The sequence below is a fragment of the Spinacia oleracea genome, chromosome 4 (assembly GCF_020520425.1).
Source record: "Spinacia oleracea cultivar Varoflay chromosome 4, BTI_SOV_V1, whole genome shotgun sequence".
NCBI lineage: Eukaryota > Viridiplantae > Streptophyta > Magnoliopsida > Caryophyllales > Amaranthaceae > Spinacia > Spinacia oleracea.
The window spans coordinates 183,448,766-183,460,827 of NC_079490.1; the positions used below are offsets into that span (position 1 = coordinate 183,448,766).

At 35.7% G+C, this 12,062-nt stretch overlaps 2 protein-coding genes across 9 annotated transcripts; one reads left to right on the forward strand and one right to left on the reverse strand.

Moving 5' to 3' along the window:
- On the forward strand, positions 1 to 7,069 carry LOC110783764 (fatty-acid-binding protein 3, chloroplastic). 7 transcript variants are annotated; one of them, XR_002532144.2, is made up of 7 exons: positions 1 to 242; positions 1,702 to 1,803; positions 3,265 to 3,420; positions 3,518 to 3,732; positions 3,853 to 4,078; positions 4,885 to 5,108; positions 6,601 to 7,069. XR_002532144.2 is itself a non-coding variant. In XM_021988136.2 (6 exons), exons 1-5 carry the CDS (start codon positions 56 to 58, stop codon positions 4,006 to 4,008), a joined length of 816 nt encoding a protein of 271 aa, XP_021843828.1. In that variant the 5' UTR covers positions 1 to 55; the 3' UTR covers positions 4,009 to 4,013; positions 4,985 to 7,069. The 7 variants fall into 7 exon arrangements, 1 of the variants encoding a protein (XP_021843828.1); XR_008932571.1 differs by having other exon boundaries at positions 4,985 to 5,108; positions 6,414 to 7,069; XR_002532143.2 differs by having other exon boundaries at positions 4,985 to 5,108.
- Positions 4,740 to 6,499, reverse strand: LOC110783763 (receptor-like serine/threonine-protein kinase At1g78530). Of its 2 annotated transcripts, none has more exons than XM_056843189.1 (5): positions 6,364 to 6,499; positions 5,943 to 6,281; positions 5,591 to 5,845; positions 5,352 to 5,470; positions 4,740 to 5,043 (listed from the first exon to the last, which is right to left on the reverse strand). In XM_056843189.1, the coding sequence occupies exons 1-5, from the start codon at positions 6,497 to 6,499 to the stop codon at positions 4,825 to 4,827; spliced, it is 1,068 nt and encodes a 355-aa protein (XP_056699167.1). In that variant the 3' UTR covers positions 4,740 to 4,824. The 2 variants fall into 2 exon arrangements, with proteins under 2 accessions (XP_056699167.1, XP_021843827.1); XM_021988135.2 differs by having other exon boundaries at positions 5,352 to 5,485.
- Positions 7,070 to 12,062: the final 4,993 nt, after the last annotated feature.

The following is a 12,062-nucleotide window of genomic DNA, read 5'->3' on the forward strand; positions in this document are numbered from 1 at the left end:
GCATTGAGATGTACAAGAACAGATTAGAAAACTATAGTGAGTTGGAATCGGCGAAATGACGACGCCAATTGTTTACTCTTCATCCACACTTGTTTTCTCTCCATTCCCCTTTAACTCCAAAGCTTTTCTCCCACAAATTCACCAAATTTGTTCTTCCCCACAAAAACCCCGCAATTTTTCTCTCCAAAATGGCAAGAAATTCAGTACCCATTTCACCCCTATGGTTTCTGGTTCATCATCTGGTAAATTCAATGCTCAATTATCTACTTTCTTTGCTTAATTAAGTTCTTCATGGAAATTAAACAATTCTGCTTCAAATGCTGTCAATTGACTTCTAAACAAATGCAATGCTTCAATTTTGATGGGTATTGTTAATGTAGTTGATCCAATTTAAAATTCCTTTACTTTTATAAAATTCAATGTTAAAAATTGGGAAATTTGTTTGGTATAGGAACTGTTGTCAATTGTTGTGCCAAGTTTTTAATCAGCATAAAATAGCAATTATCAACTGTTAATGTTTATGATCTTCATTTCACAATTATTTTGTAGTATTTGATTTTGGTGAATTAAGATAGTGAAACTTGTTGTGTTATTGAGTTGTCAAAATGGAGATACACCATCATTACTATCAACCTTACTCTGATCAACTTTGGGAGAGATAGCGGGGTCCAATGTACGCGATAATGCAGAAGTTTCTTCATTTCACCTTTAATCTCATACGAAATGAACATCTCCTATCCATAATGAATAAGTATTGTAGATGAGGAAACTTAAATTAGTACGTACGGAGTAGTACATTGGTAATATAATCCAAAAGGGTTGAGACTTGAGAATAATAGATCTTTGAGTTTTGATTGAACTAATCTTAACTTTTCGTAATGATGTAATGATGGAAAATAATGGTTATTTACTCAGAATTGATAATGTGGCATGGTGTTTCGAGATGGATGGATAGTTTTTTGGTCATACGAATTCATTTAAATACAACAAATATATGGAGTAGATTAGGAATTCTCTTATTTCATAAATATTCATACTTATTCTTGTTAGTCTGGAAACTTGATGAAATGTGGTGTTAAGGGGGAAATCTTAGAATTTTGGATATTATTGTGATCGTGTTATGTTCTTTAACTTTTATACGCAATACTTCATTTTCTAGATTGAGCTCGTCTACGTACTAATTGGTATGAAGGGTTAGAGTGAAAGTACTGTAACTTTATAGGATATGTGGCTAGGTGCACATTGATTTTGAACATAATTACCATTGTTTTATTAAAGAAACTTTTGTATACAAAGCATATGAAAAATATCCCATTTTGTTGTTTTAGAACGCGTATTATAATGAGATAATAGTAAATAACTAAAGATATTTGCCTGTCTGCAGCTACCTTTCTAACATGACTTGAACTGCCGGAAAAGAGTTCGGTTAAGAACAATTAAAATCAATGGTCTGATATTAAATTTTATATATGTACCTTTCTGGTCTTTTTCATGCTCTAAGTCAGTCTTTTCTAAGTCAGTCTTTAAATTATGGATGTTTTGTCAAGTGAAAACAGTTGTGAAACTGAAGGGAGTAAGATTAAATCAGGAAAGCAAGATAGAGAGGAACAACTATCATGTTATCCAGCTTCTCTTACCCTGCTCCTTATCTAATCAAGATGGTGATGCTGACTTGTCCTTGTGTTTGAAACTATTATGCAGTTGTGTATGCACAGTACGCCGAGGAACCTGCAACTAGTGTGAAATTCCTTAAATCTGTTGATCTCCCTGGTTGTTCAAGTTCACTGTCCTTGCTTGGCACTGGTATGCTTTGTTTTCATGATTTTCAGTGTCTCTGTCAAAAGGAACCTTATATGATTTTTGAAAATTCTTCTCGTTCTCTCAGAATGATCTTCCAGCTTGTAAGACACACATGAAGCAGTGATGTAAAAGCCACTTCTCAGTAACATTGATAGATCTGACATTAAACATAACTTACGTTGGGCTTTAGTCTGATTTTGAAAGACGAAAAATAGAATACATAGCATCTGTGTTATAATTTCCTACCGTGTGCATAATGAAGTAACTTATCAAGGGAAACTACTTTGCTAGAATCGTTTTATACTGTTTAAATTCATCTTTCTTTTTTCCTGTAAAACATCGCATGCTAATAGACTTATTTAAAGTTCACCTACACGTAAACCTGACTCCAACCCATCCCACAGCCTGTATCACTGTATGCTTACTTCAAAATGACTTGACCTGAAAACTCGACAAATAACCGACCTAACTCTAATCTGTTAAGGGTGAACTTGTACAATTAGCTAATAAAAGTCAAACATAAGTATTCTGTTGACTTTAGGGTGCTTTGGCGCCAATAACAGAATAATAGTCTGTTATAACAAACTTGCCAACTCAGCAATTGTGTTAGCTGATTCTGTTGAGCAGTAGCTTTGTAATAAATAAGCTGATCTTAGATTATATTCATTCAATCATGAAAATAATACAAACAATCTTCTCTATTTTCTCAATTCTCTCTCTCTTAACCATTCTAAGTTCTGTTCTATCTTCTTCCCTCTCAAATCTGATCTTTCTATCATTGAACTCCATTGTTGGATGTTCAACAAAGTAGTCGAGCTTAGCCTCCTGCAACATAACCCAAAATCATGGAATTCGATACTGACCCAATATATTCATTTGACAGAATCTGGAATATTTGGGAACTGCAAATTCACCATGTAATTGTAGGGTTGCAGTTAGCCAAAAATAATGCAGGTTGATCTCACTGTGATAACATTTAAAGACCAAGCCACTAAACCAACCCAACACTTATTATTTAACCAAGGGAAACTGAATTTACAAAAACATCAAAGAGTAGCGCTAGCAACCTAAACTTAACATGCTAGCATCTTTCTAAGTAAGAGTATTATCATACAGTGTCCTACCCCTTTGTTCATCACTTAATTAATTAAAGATGATTTTCCAGAAGAGATCTATCATCCTGCTAAACAGTTGTTTCTAATAGTCATTATGTTATGCAACAGAGCGTTCCTCCAGAACATACTGTCCCAATCTAGTTCTTTTCACTGCAACCTGAGTTTATCAAGTACTTCATTAATTGCGAGGGTAAAAATTGGGATCAGTCTGGGTAATTTTTATCTGTTCACTTCTGCTAGTTTGTAGTTTGTCGAATTTGTTTTTTTTAATGTCCTTAAATAGCTTCCCATTTTTCTTTAAGGTGAGATGATCAACATTTTTGATTCTTTTGTTTGCAATTAAATTCAGGCTACAGGGAAAAAGTTTTTGCAATTATTGGCGTTAAGGTGTATGCAGCAGGACTGTATGTGAATCCATCTATGCTGAATGAATTGAGTCCTTGGAAAGGAAAGTCAAAACCCGAAGTTGAAAAGGATCTGGCCTTGTTCCAATCTATATATCAATGTAATGAAATCAATTAAACGGATTATCTAAAGATAGTACACTTGATGGGAGGGGGTTGTACTAGGAAAAATGTTAATCCTAATTATTTCTAGTGCAGCATCTTTGGAGAAATCATTGCAAATATCTTTGGTCAGAGATGTCGACGGAAAAACTTTTTGGGATGCTTTGGATGAAGCTGTTTCTCCAAAAATAAAAGTACCAACACCTGTTGATGAATCAGCTCTTTCAACTTTTCAGAGTATCTTCCAGGGGCTATCTCTTAAAAAAGGCACTTTGATTCTTCTAACTTGGCTTGAGCCATCCAAGATGCTGGTAAGTATATCTGTTGAGTTTGAGAAAGGAAGTTTCTCCTCATTCTTTATGGCAGAGATTGCTGAAGGTTTACAACTTGTTGGTGATTGCTTAAAAGTTTGGGTTTCATTTGATTAACAGGTGTCTGTGTCACTAAATGGGATCCCTACAAAAGTCGATGCCACAATTGAGTCGATGAATGTCACAAAGGCCCTTTTTGATGTATTCTTTGGAGAATCTCCAGTTTCTCCTACCTTAAAGTCTTCAGTTGCAAATGGTTTGGCAATCACCTTGTAGTAAAGGTACTGTGAAAAGTCTAGTACTCTAGCAGTCTAGCCGAACACCTGATCTAAAGTTCCATGCTAGGGTATGTCTCGTGTGAACACTGTATGTTGTTGCAATATCATTATTTCAACCCTTACTTGTTCAACCATCATCGTGCTTTGATAACCTTGATCTCTTGATGATAATTTAGTTTTTTATTCAATTGATTTCTGAAAGGATTATTGCTGTAACTTCATTTCCATTTTACTTTTTTCGATTTGTCCTTTGCACTTCTAATGCATGCGATTTAGCTTCATTGTGAACAAAATCACAATTTGATTCGTGCTAAAGGAAATGAATGAACATACTCTGATAATGCAAATAGTGTTGCCTTGCCAGAAAATTTTATATGGGATGCTTTATAAACCATTTCTCTGAGAATCTTTTAATCATATATATTTTGCCCCTTGAACATGAGTTCAAGAGTCAAATTTGGATTGAGAGGGAGATGTTATTCTCAATGTGTGATCACTCACTTGTACATAATTTCCTATTTTTACAATGTATTTATTGTTCCTATATGTTTATATTATGACCTTAGGGTAGCTTCCAATTTCTCTGTGCTAGCCTAACTTCGTGTTTCTTAAAATTTCATGTGTCATTCCTGTTGTTACTCTTTATTAAAAACTGTGCTCCGTAGCCTTAAATTCAACTCTGATCCTATGGTCTAGTTTTTAATGTCAGTTTGAACCTGTACCAAGTGATGATCCAAAGTCTATTTTCTATTTCTGAAATGAACTGATATAGGGGACTACAAATGCTCAACACTGCTTTCTACAAGTATTACTTTCACACAGCAGTATCTGATGAAACATCTGAAATCTTTCTGTCTGGTTTTGCTTTCTCTAGCATTTTGACAACTTCAGCCATATTCGGTCTCTTATATGGCTCTGGCTCTAAGCACATCAATGCAATGCTAAAAATGAAATTTACTTCGTTGATGGAGCAGGACTCCAAGCTACTGTCTAGCACATGCTCTTCTCTCTTCTCCTGGACAACTGCCTTTACCTGTTCATCATTCAACAGATTCTGTGGCATCAGAATTCAGAAGACTGAAACTCAGCTCCTGTCATGTATGTAACCTTTGCTTTTTGTGATATTTTTATCAAACATATCACTGTGTGTGTGTGTGTGTGTGTGTATTTACATGAGTTACTACCACCAATACCAACAACAGAAAGAGTACATAGAAGTGATCTTTCCGGCTGTTGATTTATTTATGTTTGTAGAATCCGCTTTTGATGTTATGTAGCTTAGTTTACTTATGGTTGGATTGAGTTAAACCGGAGAAAACGTAGAATTGAAGGCTAGCTTACCCAGGTGACCAGCTTTGTTCCCTCCTCAAGAAATGCTTCATCCATGGGTTTTTTTCCTGTCAAAAGCTCCAATAACACGACACCAAAGCTATAAACATCCCCTTTCGCTGTTGCTTTCCCTGTATCGAAGTATTCTGTGGAAATAAATTAAAATGTGTATTTTATTTTTATCAACGTGTGACTTTCCATGATTCAAATCCTTTCTTAAATTTAGCAAAAGGATGTTCAGTGCCAAATACCTGGGGCTAAGTAGCCAAAAGTGCCAGCAACAATGGTAGATACATGAGTCTTATCGGGTTCCATAAAAGTAGCTAGCCCAAAGTCAGAAACCCGAGCCTCAAGATTTTCGTCGAGCAAGATGTTGCTGGACTTAATATCTCTGTGGATGATGTGAGGTATGCAGTCATGGTGAAGATATGCTATTCCTCTTGCTGCTCCTAATGCTATTTTGTATCTTGAATACCAATCTAAAAGCTTCATATTTTTGAATTTGCCTATATTACAACATTCAAAAATCTATCTTGAGTATTACAAAAAAAGTTTCAAATTGATAAAGAAAAATGCATGAACTAGGTTGGGTTTTGAACATACCATGTAGATATGCATCTAGACTTCCATTGGGCATTAGCTCATATATGAGAAAATTATAATGAGGTGAAGTGTAATATCCATAGAGTGTAACAATGTTTCTGTGCTTTATATCACCCATTGCCTCTAATTCTCTCTCGAAACCACGGTCTTGATCTGCACTTCCCCTGTTAAGCCTCTTTACTGCAAATGATGTTCCTTCATCTATGCAAAGTTTATACACTGTCCCAAAACCTCCAGACCCAATAATATCTTTGTTGCTTAACTTATGTGTCTTCTTCAAAAATGCATCTGTCTTAAGTGATTTTGTTGTTGAAGGCCTGAACATCACCATTTTTCCACCTGTGTTTCAATTGTCTTGTAAGAAGATTATTCACAGGAAAAAGAAAAAAAAAACTATCATTTTCCAAGTTCAGTTGCGCACCTGAGTAACTGTCTTGAACTGATGTATGCTTTCGTTTCCATTTCTTGTAGAGAAGAATCGATATTATGATCTTCGAAGTTACAAAGGCAAGACAACTTATTGTAATGTACAGGGTTATGATTTTTGCATTGCTCATTTGAAACCTAAAAGTAGTGTAAGTTTAGACAAGTCAACAAAGAAAGAATTTGCTACAGTTAGATCTGAAAATTGCTTCCTACTGGTGCTTATTTGTTTCAGAAAGTTCAGACTGCACTTCAAATATGAGCATACATTAAATCATTGAGGGTATTACACAACATGCTATCGAGATATGCATATTTCGGAGATTAACAGGGAAAAGCTCGAAAATTAAATTTGATTGAACTATAGAAGTAGATGGTCGTACCTTTACGAAATTGTTGCTGCGAAACTGGTGTTGAATATCAAAGAGAGTTTAAGATGGAAGGAGAAATGGGAGCTGAATTCTTCGTTATGTATCTTTTTTTTAAAAAGACAAAGTGGTGGATAGAACAAGAGAAAATGTGACTGGAGTTAGGTTAGCTATGTTTTTTGATTAATTGTGACATTATATCACATGAAAGTGTAACTGTAGGAGAGCTAGCATAACAACAATGAGTGTTGTTGGGTGTGTCTTTTCTTGACATTTTCAAGTCACTTTCACTTTGGTGATTCATCACTTGCTATGCATGATTACTTTTGAGCCCAAGATGTTTTTTTTTTTTTTTTTATGGTTGATATAGATCGAACCAAGGACCTCCGGGAAGAAAAGGGTGGATATTGAACCACCACCATGCCACCATCCCTTTGATACGCCAACCAACCGTCGGAGAGAATCGACTTTTGTCAATTTTGTTTGAAACTGTGGCCGTGTCACGATGAGTCATGGATGATCTACCGTCATCCCAAATAAAAACTTAAATGTGTTAGTTTTTATCAGTTTTCTAGAAAATTTTGGCCCCACCACTTGTTTGAAACCCTAACAACCAAAATATCATTGAGCATATTTTGTTAATGTACAAGGAATATGAGGCAAATTACGGCCGTCTGTTTTCCTACCTATAATTTCCATATTGAAATAGCATTACATAATCACATATTCACATGCATTGACAGAATAAGTTGGCAGGGCCCTTGTGATTTTGTCATGGATAGTAATCGATCCCACTTCACATCAAATCTAACTAGTCTTATATGCACGCGATGCGTGCGTGCATATTAAAAGAATTTAAAATTGTAGAATCGTATGGCGTTTCAATGATTGTTCCGGAGCATGTAAAAAGCCTATTCTCTTCTCCCAAAACACACACATACAAATACGCCTCGTACTGAGCACCAAACAACCAACTAATCAACCAAATTGTGCATAAGTAAAACTATTAAATTCTGCTAGGTAAAATTATTTGGTTACAACTAACATGTCATATCGAAAAATCAAAATCTCAGTATCACTTTCTTCTTTTGCTCGCAATATACTTGTTTAACCGCATGCACTCCTCCGCCCAATCGATGTGCAACACATAACCAACAATACAAGAATGATCATGATTAAAATCTCCAGTTGGTGGAGGTAGAACCCATGAAAAAGCTTTGTTTTCGAGACATGAGAATACCTTTTCCATGACCCGATTGCGTCCATTAAGCTGCATGAACGTTAAAAAATAAACTAAGATGTAAAAACAACATGAGCTAATTAATTCAGAAATTTATGTAATCAGAGTATTAGATTAAAACCTGTTGAAGTAGTGACTTAATTTCAGTAGCTAAGCAACCTAAAAGGTGTTCTGCAATACATATTTGATCACAAATGCCACAGGTTCCCGTGTGATCCCTGTTATGGAGATCGCTCAACGTACATCCAACGGAATAGAGATTGAGAGTTCGGGGGACGTTTACTAATACGGGGAGTGCCCAACATTAGCCCACACAGCGGTCCTTACTAGGTCAATGTGACGACGAAAGGGACATGCGTTAAACTATATTACTAATCTGAGTTGTTTTTTAATGCACAAATATTAACTAAACGACGTCAAAATAGTGATTTAGATTGATTAAGTGTGCTTAACAATAACAGATTTGTCCAAGAATTATCTTATTAGTCGTGAGCAATACAATAGATTTATACGAACAGTTTTATAGTTGTGGTGAAAGCAGTAAAAATGTAGATTTAAGGTTACAGTATAGCGTAGGCTATACTGCAGTTCTCAGGAACAATAACCACTTGTCTGTACTAGCCTTCCATTTATGCTTCGAACTTCCTGGTAATTGACTGACTGTTTGGTTAGATTCTTCAAGAGTTTCTTTTGAATTTCGTAGTTTAGGCTCGGGATTCGGTCAAAACTTCGTTAGGATTCAGGTTGGGCCAAGCGGTTACGCGGACAGAGTCTGCTTAATAGTGTGTTAATACGGCGGACGGTTGCGAATACGGGACAAAGTGCAGCTTCGGTTAATACTCAAGCTTAGGGTGTTTGGTGGTAATCGGTGTTGATTGATGGTATTTGGTAATTGCTGTCGTTTTTCGGATTCTAGAGAGTCGTATTTATAGGGTAACCAGTCAAAATAAGATAAACGTTTGAAGAGTTTGAGTTTTTGTGAAAATCAAATGGCAGCTCTAGAAAAAAGTGGCGCTGTCCATGTTAGCGCTAGAATATTGTAGCGCTGGACGTCGGAGCGCTAGACCTTTCATTGTTGAGTCACTGATAGCTCATCCAAAAATCTATATGTGTCATGACTGGCTGAGAATCAAACTGTAGCGCTATCATTTTATGGCGCTGGTGTCTGAGCGCTGGAATATTACGGCGCGTACGTTGTGTTCCATGCGCTAGAATTTTCTAGCGCTGGTGTATTCTGTCCGCAGGGTTCCAGAATTTTCGATTTTATTCCGAATTTTTATCTCATTCACGGTTTTAACTCTTTAATGATACTAGTTGGAGTGCGACTCTTATCTTTTCCTCAAGGATTAGTTGTAATGCAACGCAATCAATTGAAAATATATCTTATACAGTTACTATTTTGGGTAGTAGTTAAGCATGGAAGTTACTATAAATAGCAGTTACTAAAAATGGAAATGTGGGTTTTGGGATTGCGTCAGTCAGTCACTGGTCGTTCGTCACATACTTAGGAAAGCGTAGACAAGCAGTGTTTGGTTTCAACATCGAACTCACCGCTTCTGGCCTTGGGATAAATGTAGGCATCTACACACCCCAAAGCCCCAGACGATCGTGAAACCTTTCTGGGTCTCTCAAGAGGAACTTCCTCTTCCTCCCTCTCACTTGAGGTTTAGAAGGTGGGTTAGAAGAGAAAAGTGAAGGAAACGCAAGAAACTAACAATCAAATACCTTCTCCTAAAGAGGAATTCGCCGATGAGTTGAACGCACCACGACCCCAAAGCAAATTCTCAACAACTAAGTCACAACAACAGAATTTCAGATCGCAAGTTCGCAAGAATTTGGGAGATTTCTAGAAGTGCGGTGGAAAAGTAAAAATTGGAACGAAGAAGTATGTCTTATATTTATAGGGAGCCCAACCCTAAGATGCTTCTACTTCCATTCAAATACGCTCCGTACGATCATCCGAAGTTGAAGAGTTGATCAAAGTAACCCCAAGACACGTAGCTTATACGTGTCATCAATTCAAATTGAATTAAAGGAATGTAGCAAAAACGAGCGAGACTTTTGAGCTTCTGTAGCTGGATCCAAAAACCCATTCATTATTTAAACTTTAAATGGAATGGGTTTAAGGGGCATGTTGTTTGGGTGTCTAATTGACTCTCAATTGGTTCTGCTGCCCAAAAGCCCACTTGGCTAATACAGCATATCTCAGCTCCCTCAATCAAGGTTATAAACCTCCTAAAGCTGTCCGAGACCCATTTGTAAGGAAGTTCAGCCGCATTTATTACACAAATAATATAAATATGTCACTCTAGTTAGGGGTGAAAGTTTGGTAGCAAAAAACGGAAAATCGAACGGAACCAAACCGAATAAGAAATTTGGTTCGGTTTTTTTTTCTATTCGGTTCGGTTTGGACTAAGATTTTTTTTTTAAAGTTGGTATTATGGTTTGGATTGGACTGAAAAGTCTGAAACCAAATAAACCGAACTAAAGCCGAATAAATCAAAACTTGGCTAAAAAGTATAATAAGGCCAGAAAATTGGCTAAAAATAGGTATGATATAGGGCAAAAACAGTCCCAAATGAAAGGCCCATGAAAATTCGGTTTTATGGTTTGGATTGGATGGAAAATTAAAAATCTGGTTTGGTTTGGTTTGGATTAAAAGGTTATTTGGTTTGGATTCGGTTTCAAAAAATGAAACCGATTTAATTCAGTTTGGATTCGGTTTGGACCTTAATCCAAACCGAAAACCGAACTTTCACCCCTAACCCTAGTGCACATACCAAGGCACACTTACTTATTTGCCTTCATACACTTAAACTAGAAACTCTCTCTACTCCCGAACTTAGTACTTACTTACGCATCGGAGGGGCTTTCCTCGGAACACCCCGATAATAGTTAACTTACTTGTATGTAGGTACTTCGAGCCTAAATACACTCAAGAACAAATTAGATCTTCCACCACTATGAAAGGTCCTTTGGATGAGGAAGTATAAGCACATATCAGATATGTATGGGCAAATACATATCAGAACAAAAGACAAAATAGGAAAAAGGACAAAAAATAAATTAAATGGTACTTTTTTAAACAAAAATGGTACTTTTTTTTACATAATGGTACTTTTTTATAAAATGGTACTTTTTTTAACATAAATGGTACTTCCTTTTTTGTCTTTTAACTATTTGCCTTTTAGTTTTTTTTTTTGGTGCGAATGAGCCACAAGGGCAATATAAATATTTGCCTTTTAGTTGATATGTGTGTTGCCACACATATCTGATATGCGAAAAAACAACCTCCCTTTGGATCTAATCCATTGTTTAATATCCGTAACACATAGTTTTCAGCACATTCTTTTATAAAGTTTGCGATCCAGCAAATAAGATCTTACTATCAGATCCACTTTGCCGTTGGAAACTTTCGATTTCACCTAGAAAATAACAAGGTGCATGGTATCCACTAGGAAAATGAAATTAATTATACATTAGTGTTTGTTATCAAAATAAATACCAAGTAACTCCGTAGGAAAAATAGTTCCAATATTTTCTAAGAAGTAAAAATGTTATTTGGTTGAACATGAAAAATAAATTCTAGCTCATGAAAAGTTTTCATTTATGTTATGAAGTTTAAGTAAGCAATTTCCTTCATTTTGTGGAAAGTGGAATATTAGAATTTCCTATATAGTGTGACTTCGATCCCATGCTTTTGTCAACAAGCAATACCTCAATCTCCCATTTCCTATGAAGTCATACTTCCCATATAGTTTTTCATGTCAATCAAATATCATCTTGGAGGATTGTCCCCTTGGTTAGTGTACTTTTTTTCTTTTTCTCAAGGACGATGATATAGGTAGCAAGTTGTGACAACGAAATATTGTCGCAATCTCACGTGTCGGCGTTTTATTGGTACATATAGGCGTCACGTAGACTACACGTCATCAATTTTTTTTTTTTACTATCAATTCAATATATTTACTATGAAAGTATATAAATAAGGTAGTCAATACAAAGAAGTAAACAAATATTTATTATATTAATAGTAAATATATACTTCCTTTTATCTTATAAATTACAAATAAAAAAATAAAATTTATA